At 32.8% G+C, this 11,604-nt stretch overlaps 1 protein-coding gene across 1 annotated transcript; it reads left to right on the top strand.

Moving 5' to 3' along the window:
- Nucleotides 1–414: 414 nt before the first annotated feature.
- LOC134229166 (uncharacterized) lies at nucleotides 415–2,539 on the top strand (the record flags this gene model as incomplete). Its single annotated transcript, XM_062710870.1, has 6 exons — nucleotides 415–522; nucleotides 808–902; nucleotides 1,101–1,167; nucleotides 1,284–1,448; nucleotides 1,605–1,839; nucleotides 2,300–2,539. Coding segments are annotated over exons 1-6 (910 nt in total), but the record flags the coding sequence as incomplete, so codon positions are not given.
- Nucleotides 2,540–11,604: the final 9,065 nt, after the last annotated feature.

Here is an 11,604-nt window from a genome sequence, read left to right as displayed (position 1 = left end):
GGATTTTATTAGCTTACAAGGTTATTGTAATGAATTTAATATTTACGAAATGCCGACTTTAAACAAGGCTGTTGAAATCTCTGTTACATATACACAAGACAAAATTGCTAACGCACCACTTAAAATTCTTTACTGTGAACATTTTCCTATTTGGTATCAATATATACAATGCGCCATATTTTCCAATACAGAGGGATTGGCAAATGCCTTGGTGTCATGACAAAACCCCAAAATGACCTTCTTCCACGAAAACCATTTTCCCGACACGCACTGTGCACATTTTTTGCCCAGATATATGCATTTCTAATTACCGATGATGGTCCTTGAGGTTAAACCAGTCTCTCATAATATAAACAATAAAATATTAAATCGCCTGCTTGTCATCCAATGCCTTGGCGTTATATCCTGTAAATCATGGAGAGGTTAGGATACAACACCCAACCTGGAGTACACAGTGTTCTCAGTGTGAGGGGGACACAGAATACTACTGTAACACGTGTGGACATGAGTTGTGTCTACAGTGTAAAGATACATTACAAACGTCCTTACCACACATCATAAAGCAGTATTGTATAAAGCCTTGACCAAACAGTGTAAGATACGTGAGTGTTCTGAATGTCAGGGGGACGCAGAATACTACTGTAACACGTGTGAACATGACCTGTGTCAACAGTGTAAAGAGGGGCATGTTACACACTCCCATAAAGTGGTGTTTTTTAGAACAACGCATTGCAAAAGAGGCTTTACAATACAGTGTTCTCAGTGTCAGAAGGACACAGATTTTTACTGTAACACTTGTGTCTACAGTGTAAAGAAAGACATGTCATTGATCTACACACCAAAAACCATGATGTTGTGATTTACCGTGAGAATCATGACCACATTACAAAACAAAAAGACCTGTGAGAGACATCCAAAGAGAGTATATAAAAAGTACTGTCATTTCTATAAACTTCCGGTCTGTTTCCAATGGTCAAAACACATACATCACCTTATATTAGACATAAGAACAGCATACAAAACAAACCGTCAAAAACAGAGAGGAGTCATTCACATCATTCTGGCAGGAATCAGATATGATACAAAAACTTGTCATACAGAAATCTCCAACAATCATCCAAAGGTGTTAAAAAAGCCAAGAAACTAAGGAACTACATAGTCACTGTGGTGTGTGATGTCAAACTCAGATTTATTCAAAGTTTACTACAACAGAGGAGAAAAATAAACAGACATCTCGCCAGCATAGAAACCTTCGAACATAGATCTGACCATTTGGCAAACAGACCGCTTCAATTCATCATTTCCTAAAGAGACCTCGTGTACAGAGGTTGAAGGACACTCCTAGTCTCACACAATACGCCCTGGTCTGCCTGATTGCAGAAATCAACATAGAGGATTTGACTGATTTGCTGGGTGAAAGCCAAATGATAGAGGCACGGAAAAGACAAGTAAGAAATGAAAGTCTGCTGAAACTGATGACTAATCCTGTTTAACATAGGTCTATCACTGTGCCAGACGAAAAAAATGTATATCGTATATCCAGTGTGACACCAGACCAGGCCTGGATCAGTATTGGTAAAAATCTTATCTTGATAAACTCAGAGGGTGACATACTACATCACCTGGCGGATGTAATTAGCGTGTGGGGACAACACACAGTGAATATTACTGGTGATCTTATCTACGTAGACAGGGATGATAATGTTATCAAACTCTCTAAAGATAACAGAACAAAGTCTACATTGATAAAGAAAACAGAACAATGGTACAACAGTGTGTCTACTCCTCCCACCTCAACGGCGATTTGCTGGTCGGTATGCGGCCGGTCCTACAATTCAGGTATATTTACATTTGCAAATGTTTTCCTTTATATAACACTGCTAAAGGCAAGCGTTTTTATAACTGTGTAAATACAGGTATGGGGTCAAGAGGTCATAGATGTGCGTTTGGATAAACGTTCGACGTAATTTCTCTGTGACGTCATAAAGGGTCGACGCGCGTTTTGTGGATTACATACATGCCGTTGGGTTTGAAAAATTAAGGCATTTCACACGTTAACAATAATAATCAGGCAAATATAAAGTATGAATAAGTCACAAATTAATGTAAATATAAGTAATAAGGTATCATATTTTGAGTTTTATTGAGATGTAAAACGGGTTGGCACATGATCAAATCTTCCATAAAGCCCTTCGGGCTTTATGAGATTTGATCACGTGACCAACCTGTTTTACATCTCAATAAAACTCAAAAAAATGATACCTTATTTCTTAAATAATAGCACGTTATTATGACACAGGACGTCATAAACAGACAATACGGCATGGCAACACAGACCAGGAACTGATTTCCGAGTCTATCTATATCACAGAGGAGCGCAATGGAGATGTAATTGTGTCTGACCGGTTACGTCGTGCTGTTGTAGTGACAGACAGTACAGGTAGACGTCGCTTTTCCTACAAAGGTCTTCCATCAGGAGCACGAATAGATCCACGAGGAAATTGTACTGACGCGCTGTCACACATCCTGGTGTGTGAAGGTAACACTAACAAAATACTTATTCTTGACAAGAACGGCCACTTTCTGTCACTAATACTGACACGACTACAACGGAGAATCGGACCAATGGGCCTGGGTTATTACGACAAAACTCATCTTCTCTGGGTTGGATTAACCTACGGGAAAAAGAGAGTGCGTTTATACAGACACATGGAGAGGCAGGACTATCTACAAAATATAAAAAGTCAGAGTAAAAAAGATATATGACATTACACATTCTGTAGTGACATTGCACTGGCAATTGGGCAAGTAAATTAGATGTATGACGAACACATTCATACAAAAACAGAAATATGTGAAAGACCTTTGTAATTAGTTGCTTATACATATAATCAACTTCATATTAAATGTAGCAATAGTAATACATAAACATAAGTAATCAAATATTATTATACGAAGCTCACCTCGACTAATGTTATCAGTGTAATAAGTGCAAATCTCACATCATATTTTCTTAATATCTAGAATTTATCCCAACAACAATATTCTAGCAAGTTGTGTGTAACCCCTTAAATAGCATATACACATTTCTATGCATGTTGCGTTAAAAACATGTATAGTGTAAACAAATATCCCTCAATTTGTTAATACTGCAGATATCAAGGACTTAAAGTCCATTGGGATTAATCTGTTCCCAAAACTTTAACCCGGTCTCTTGTATGGAAAATAAAGGTCAGATTTAGCATTCAAAGCAAGTATGATACTGCCCATCCCTAGATGCATCATCCATGCAAGTTTGGTTCAGGTAGGGCTAATAGTTACTCAGGAATGAAGATATAGATCAGATCCAGCATACAAAACATCCAGGGTAGTGTCCATCTCTAGATGCATCATCCATGCAAGTTTAGTCAGGGTAGAGCTTATAGTTCCTTGGGAATCAACCTGCTCCAAAAACTTTAACCTGGTTACTCATCTTGGAAATGTAGGTCACATCCAGCATCCGAAGTGTACATCCTTAGATGCATCATCCATGCAAGTTTAGTTCAGGTAGGGCTTATAGTTACATAGGAATGGACTTGCTTCTTAAACTTTAACCTGCATGGGATGCAGTCGAGGTGAGCTAAAAACTATATGTTTGGAACATATCTACATGTTGGCCATTTTTACAGTATATATATAGGTCAAAATTACATATGGTAGCATTATATCATTATACAATTGTACTGAAGAATCGGTCTTTTTTCATCCTTATATAAAAAGTAAATAGAAACGGGTGTCGGGATGAAGGAAGTTTTAAAATTAATGAAAAATATATTTAAAATCATGATTTAAGTGAAATGGGGAAAATAAAGGTAGAATTCCGTCCCTCAACTTTAAAAATTGGGACCCCCTAAATATATTGCTAGATCGTCAGTAAATTTTTGACTGCCCGAAAATAAAATTAAAATGTCTTTATTTTGACAGACAAACCAGTATATAATTGTAATAAGCTTAATATTTATGAAATGTGATGACCTCAATATTTACGAAATGTGATGACCTAAATAATTACGAAAAGTAATAATAATGACATTAATATTTATGAAATGTAATGACCTTAATCTTCACGAAATGTAATGATCCTAAAGGTACTTGGACACAGATTTGAAGTTATTATTTTCTCTATAATATTACGACTTATGTATTTTAATAGCATTTAATAGCATTTCACACAAAAATTAATTTTAAATCTTATTTCGTTGAAAAGATATTGAAATTTCAAATTTTTCGGCGTGTTTGATTGACATATCCTTGCACTCTCACAAATATAATTTTATTCTTAATCCTTTGGAAAAGTGGCAATTTCGTTTTGTATAAATGAAAAATATTAATATTATAATCCAGAAAATTCAGAGTAGACACGTACGAAAGCAAAACAAACACACAATATATTGTCAGTCCGTGCAGTTGTGGTAAGCAGACTCTGACGATTGAACGCATCCAGTGAATTCTAAATATAAAAATTAACAGAACTCGAGCCCTGTTTTCAAAAACTGTGTACATAACACGAGTGTGCTCGATTAGCTAAACTCTGTACGCATCTCTTAGTTCGGAATGACGATACTTGTGAAGGTGTTTTGCTTTCTAACATTTCTACTCTGAATAAAATTATTTTTCTTGATGAAAGTTTTAATATTTCTCATTAAAACACATCAAAATTGCCACTTTTCCTTAGGATTAAGAATAAAGTTAAAATTTGTGAAAGTGCAAGGATGTGTCAATCAAACCCGCCAAAAAATTAAAAGTTATAATAACCTTTAAATGAAATAAGATTTTAAATTTATTTTTGTGTAAAATACTATTAAATACTCGTATATAATTCGTGATATTAAGCAGAAAAAATGAGAAAAATATTAACTTCAAATCTGTGTCCAAGTACCTTTAATATTCATGAAATGTAATGATCTTAATATTTACGAAATGCTAACTTTAAGTCCCTGTAACATCAACTTAGCAGCGAGTAGCCTGCCTTGGTTTTAAAGAGTTAACTCTCTAAAAAATGTCTTTCTTTAAAAGCCCATTCTTTTTATTATTTTCAGACTGTTGATGCTCATTCAGTATATTTTACGGAACAAACCAAATGTATGTGTATGTGTATTTAGCACTGTCCATATATTGATTTATGACTACTGTATACAGGGTTATTTTCGCCCTTTCACACTTGCAAAACAATTTCTCAAGTAAGCATTTAATTTGCAAATATAACTAATCGTGGTGACTTGTGTCATTTCAATTATAAGGCCTTTTCATGGCTGTAGAAACCGTAGGGCATGCGTTCGTACATGTAGTGTCCTCAACTGAAAATATATGGTGGCCCCCATCCACTCCCCAACTGAAATAGTTTAATTTAATGCCACTGCTTTGTTTAATACTTAATTTGACTTGTTTATTTTATCCATACTAAGGACTCACAGCTGATGTGAAAGGTCAACAGGGGATGCTTAATCCTCCTTGGCACCTGATCCGACCTCTGGCATTTCCAAGTTTCCTCTGATATGTCTTCTTCACACACAGTTGTGTAGTTCTTTTGTTTATATACATGTACATTGTTTAAATTGATCAGTATTCATTATGTTCACCATTAACATTAAACCACTGCATGGAGCCAATAAGATCAGTGATTGCAGGTTGGTGCCTGTAACTTGAGGATGTTGCACATAGAGATATACTTCAATGAGGGAGTAGAAGAGGCAAATATGACAGAAAAAACATTGTCAAATGATTTGAAGATAGATGAGTTATACTGGGTATTTCATTTAGGCTAGGTCAATTGTGTTGGGTTTGCAGCTTTGAACACAAGTGAACTTTCCCCTTCCCTAATATATTATGACATACTTTTCATTCTCAGAACAGTAAAGACGGTATTAAAATACTAATGCAATATGCCTACTAGTCACATGCTCACATGTGCATTTTTTTTTAACGAATTCAAAACACAAATATATTTCATTTAGATAATAGAAATTAACACCTAAATAGAACGAATACTGCATTTAGGAGAAAACGCTTGCTTGTGGGTATAACTGTCTTTTAGACGGCATCTAGTTTTATTTCATACTAAAGTGAATCGTTACAGTGTTGTATTATACATGTACTCAGGTGACCTGTAAGGTCCTTGGGCCTCTATGTTTGTGTGTTTGTATTAAGGTAAGTCACTCGTCAGCCTTTAAGAAAAGTTCATGCAGAAGCTGTTACATCAAAATTACTTATTAAAATTCAATTTTTATAACATATTTAAATTCAACAATGTAAATTTTTTTTTACATTCAATGAAAAAACTGCTCAAAATTCTACAAAGAAGCAAAATTTATGATGGACTATTTCTTTTGGTGGAAGGATATTTAGCAGAAAATTCTGCAAATCTGCACATTTATAAAATTTAATGTAATGGAAATTTAGCCTCATATACTTTTACTCGGAGAATATTTTCCGTTTTGATATTGCTAAAAATATTTAATATAGGTCTTAAATTATATTTTTAGACCAAGTTTTACACCTTCCCTCAATAAACTTTTAAAACATAAAATGAAAATATATTAAAGAAGTAACAATTAGTTAAATTTAATGTAAGTTTAATCTTTTGCCAAAAATCACATATTTTGAAATCATAATATTTCAAAATTAACATCAAAGGTACTGACCCCATCTTTTTCTTTCATTATTTCAAACTACTCGATACTTGTGACTGATCAGCACTCAAGTTGTAAAAACACATTAACATTTTGATATAAGAAATTTTTTTATTGCCTATTAAGTTTTTAATATACCCCAAAAATGTTATTTTTTATTGCAAAAAGGTCACACAATAAATTACGCGTTTTAATTTGCAAGATTTGTTTCACGATAAATATTATTCAAACTATTTTGACGTAAAATAAGATTATATTTATTGCCATGCTTACATCTAATCAAATATAATAAGGGTTAAAGTAATTAACCAAAGAGGTGAAATTTTAGTGCAAAAAGGTCAACTTAAATGTACTATAGATTATATTTATTGCAGTAGGATGCACAAAAAGGTGACCCCCTATTTTCTTTGCGATTTTGAGTTACACTATAAGTACTTATCCAAAATATACTTCTCAAAAAATTCTTGATATAACAAATTTCAGGAGTGACTTACCTTAATTTTACATTTATGAAGAAGGATATGGAGATAAGAACAGTATTCAATCTCAAAGTCCATAAAAAAAATACAAAATATGAGCACAGCAAACTCAGACCTCCGAATCATCAGAGTTGGAATCAGGAGCCATGGAGGAGTGAGCATCTCCTGCCAACCGGTCACACCCGCACGGTGCTTGTTGTCATGAGTGGGAAATTATGGAAATATCCGTTGTCAATTCAGTGTATAAATAATGGACTAACAATAACATTTATCCTGCCTCTGATAAAAATCGTGAAATTTCATTGGCCGAAAGCAATACTGCATGAAACGATGTTATGCTGTCTACCCACCTCACATTGCTAATGTGCCCCCACCACATGACCTTTCACGTGACCCACCATATATTGAAAATTTAGAACCAACCACACAAGTACTGCTTTCACGTGACCTGCATGGAGCTTCATAACTGATTTCAATTCTTATTTTACAAGTATTTGCTTATTTCTTATAATTCTATTTACCTTTTGTTTTCAGTAAAAAAGTCGTTGACATTCCACATGTTTTGCTTTTTAAACAGGAAATGTCATCCATGTTGGCAGTCTTTCCAGTACTTTTGATAGCTGCGTGGTTAATTTAGCTTTAGGATCTTTGATAGTCATTGGCTTTTATTTTGGGCTAGCCAGGGTATTTAAACCCGTGTTCGAGCAGTTTTCTTCACTTGGGTTGGGGAACACAACCTTTAGTTCAATTTTTATGAGCACTGTTTGATTAGATAATTTAACAGTTCTCTAGGTTTTGGTTTAGATTTAGTTTCACGTTTTTCACATGTTAGGAAACAGTTAGGATGTAGGGTATTTAAAGTAAATTTAAGTTTCCCTTTCCAAGTCCAGCCTGGTCTAGTCTGACGACAACGTACAATGGATGTAGAACTTTTAGATTATTATCATTGAGATTATAGAGATTCACTTACCAGATTAAATCAAATTTTGATAAAGCTTTATTTAACCTGTGCCATTCTCAAAGACTTTTCTGTTTGTTAAATTTTGATCATTATTTATTATTTGTTATCATTTACAACGTTTAATTCTCACTTTATTAAATTGTTAAAACTTACAACTGTGTTTTCATTTGGCGTTGAAAAGACGTTTAATTTATACACTGAAGAGTACACTATCAATATTTAATCTTTTAGCGAACCATCGGCAGGATAAATTCGTTATGTAGACACTTAGAGGGGTAATACGGATCGGGCTCGGCTTACATCTCGCCCAATATGGATTTTTACAAGGACCCCACATATTTCCGTATTACCCCTCTAAGTGTCTAAATAACTAATAGTATTATGAAAAATGTCAGCAAGCATTTGAATCAATTAATGATAAATTTCATGTATTTTCTGAATCAGACACTTTCCTTTTTCTGCTTTTTTAAATCTTAAATAGCAAATTTAAAAAAACCCATAAAATTCACTGGATTTATAAGTTGTTCAATGATTAACTTTATCTCACGCCTATACAGATAAATACAAAAGATGACAAATGATAAAAAAGAACACAACAAAAAAACACCCATGTTTCTAGAAAACATTCAGACAAGTACATGATTTATACAGGTGTGCCTCAAGTCTACTTTATGGGGAATTGTTTTTGTCAATCATGTGAAAGCCATTTACATAAAAAATCAGAACATCAAACTTGCAAAAATCGATCTGATAAACGTTTTAAGCATAATCTGTCTGATAAAATATAAAATGAAAGCTAGAGCGTTTTCCCGGAAAAGTACAACCTAGATTTCAGCAAAACTAATCCATACCTATTCTTTGATCACAGACATACTAAATAACTGAAAACTAAATGAACACACTCTCACACAGCAGTTTGGTTTTTTAAATATCATGGGACTTAAATGTACAATTTTGTTTACAATTTTTTTTAAACATATTATGGGACTTAATTATTTATATGTGCATGTTTCTGTATTTGCCTGGATTAATCATTTCATTTTCATTTGGCCTTTTACAGTATGAACTCTTTTGTAAAAGAAACCAAAAAGAGTATCTCAAAATTGGCAAGGGGATACTTCTTCAATTAGTTTTTGTGTACATAATGTATACATATTATACATTTTTTAACTTAAACCATTAGTTAGGAATCGTTGTTTACATTATTACTTGGCTCTATTTTTTCTAAACAGAATGATTTGTGGTGATTTCACATTCAGACTTAATAGCCACATCAGCAAGGGTACATGTAAGTGCAAATACTATAATTACATGTTATATGTTACAAATGCTTCAAAAATTAATACTGACCCACAGTAAAATATTATTTTTGCTTTTTAGTATCTTTAAAAATTCTGTCAATTATGTATGCATTTACTTCCTTTGTCTTCTGGTCACATGATGTAATTGTGGGCTATAAATTTTCCTTCCATTTCAAAAGAGTTCCAATAGTGCAAAATTTGAAATATTCTAACCAAATTAAGAAAAAATTAAGTAAGAATAGTCACGCTAAACAGGTTCTTCTATTGCATAATGGTAAAAGTAATTGACATGTTTTTGCATTTTATAAATGTGAATAAAGTAAACAATACAATGTATAATTTCTATCACTTAAATTACAGCACTCAATTAATCTCAACATGGTTGTTATCATGAATTATTGCACATGCCTTAAAACCACACAACAGTTATTTCTTCAGTTCTTTTAAGTCATTCAAAACTTTGCAATCCTCAGTAAAAACTGCCAAAACGCATTCACATTCTCCCATCCTTTAACTTGAAAAAATGACTTGCATTATTCAAAAGGTAATTTTGAAAAACAATATATGCATTAACAGTTATAAATTCATAATATTTTGAATGCTATGTCATACATAAAAAATATCCATTCAAAACAGGTAAGTAAATAATTTTACAAGCATTTCAAAAGAGGCATCATCTTTCTGTGTAATATTTTATAAATCATAAAATTACATATTTAACAAAATGAGAGACATAAGGATCAAGGCTTGGCAATTTTTTTTTTTAATATGAAGTTCTTTCTTGGTTGTTTAGTTTATTGATGCATGATAAATCAGTCAACATCATCAGAAAATCACTTCTATTTGAAACAATTTTCAGTCCTTAAAGGGGCATAACTCTTAAAAGAAAATGGAAATATAAATAAAATTTATCTCTTTTTGAAAATATTTTTATTAAAGAGTTAACTCCAAGCAGAAAGTAAATGAGTTATCTCTTTGTAAAAGCTTATTCTTCTTTAAGTTTCATACATGCTGTTGCTCATTAAGTAAATTTTATGGCACAAACCAATGTGTGGTCCTATAATTAGTACTGTCTATTAAACTATGAAAATGTCAGTATCTCAGCACTTTTTTCATGTACAATTTAAACAATATCATGCTAAAAAATGGAATTGATGCTAATTAATATTAAATTTAATTATAAATCATTCAACTATATATAATCATAAAACTCTCAATCTACATATCTTCTTCAAATACAGAACTACAGATCAATAAAAAATAAATTTTAAAAAATACAAACAGTTTTGGTGTATGGACATAGTCCTTACCCTGAACACAGTCTAAAACATCCAAAAAAACTCAATCTCTATTTGTAAGCTAGAATTTATTTTAATCTAATTGGGCAAGACTTCATGTCTTCATCAAAGAAACAATGATCACCAAATATTTTCAATTTTTAATAACTAACTTCACAAAAGGTAAAGGTGACATGAAAAATCATATGCTCAGTAAAACTGTCAAAAAAAAAAACATTATTATCTTAAATTCAAAGCAAAATGACAGATTCAAAATGAGAAAAATATTTTTAAAAAAGCAAAATATTAACATCTCTGTATGTATATAACCTTCACACACACTACTCAACTCAATCCCAAAACATTTTATTTTTATTCCCAACATTCTAAGACAAACACAACTTCTCCTGCCTTTCAGACTAGCAGAAAAAAAAACCTTGAATGTATTACATAGATGCCATGACAACCCCCTTTTCAGGATCTTTGATATGAATTCATGGAGACATTTTATTTGCGAAATATGGAGTTTAATTTTATTCAATGTAAAGATATTACCTAAATTATACAATAGAAGGGACTTCTAACTCAATCTATCATATATAATTGAAAAAACAGGAAATGTAAAAATTTTAACATATCAGGTGATGTTAATACATTTGAGGTTGTTTTTCCCACCTCTGACGGCAAGACCCAAGATAAATAAGATTGCATTCTAAGTAGTCCCATGCTTTCCCTGTTCCCACAATGCCCTTCACTTCCTGTTTCTACATTGTGACTTCCTGTTCCTGCCCCAGTCCGTCCAGTATAATCCCCATAGGTGTTCTCTTCAGTCCAGCCGTCTCCAGTTTGTTTGTCCATTTGTTTTTTAATCCTCTCATTCGCAAGGAAGCATGAATCAATGTCACTGTAACATAAAGG

Source organism: Saccostrea cucullata, unplaced genomic scaffold (genome assembly GCF_032062105.1).
Source record: "Saccostrea cucullata isolate Sc308-1 unplaced genomic scaffold, CSIRO_AGI_Scuc_v1 ctg4847, whole genome shotgun sequence".
In the NCBI taxonomy this organism is placed as follows: Eukaryota; Metazoa; Mollusca; class Bivalvia; order Ostreida; family Ostreidae; genus Saccostrea; species Saccostrea cuccullata.
The sequence above is the reverse complement of the archived record's forward strand: the minus strand, read 5'-3'. Positions and strand labels throughout refer to the sequence as shown.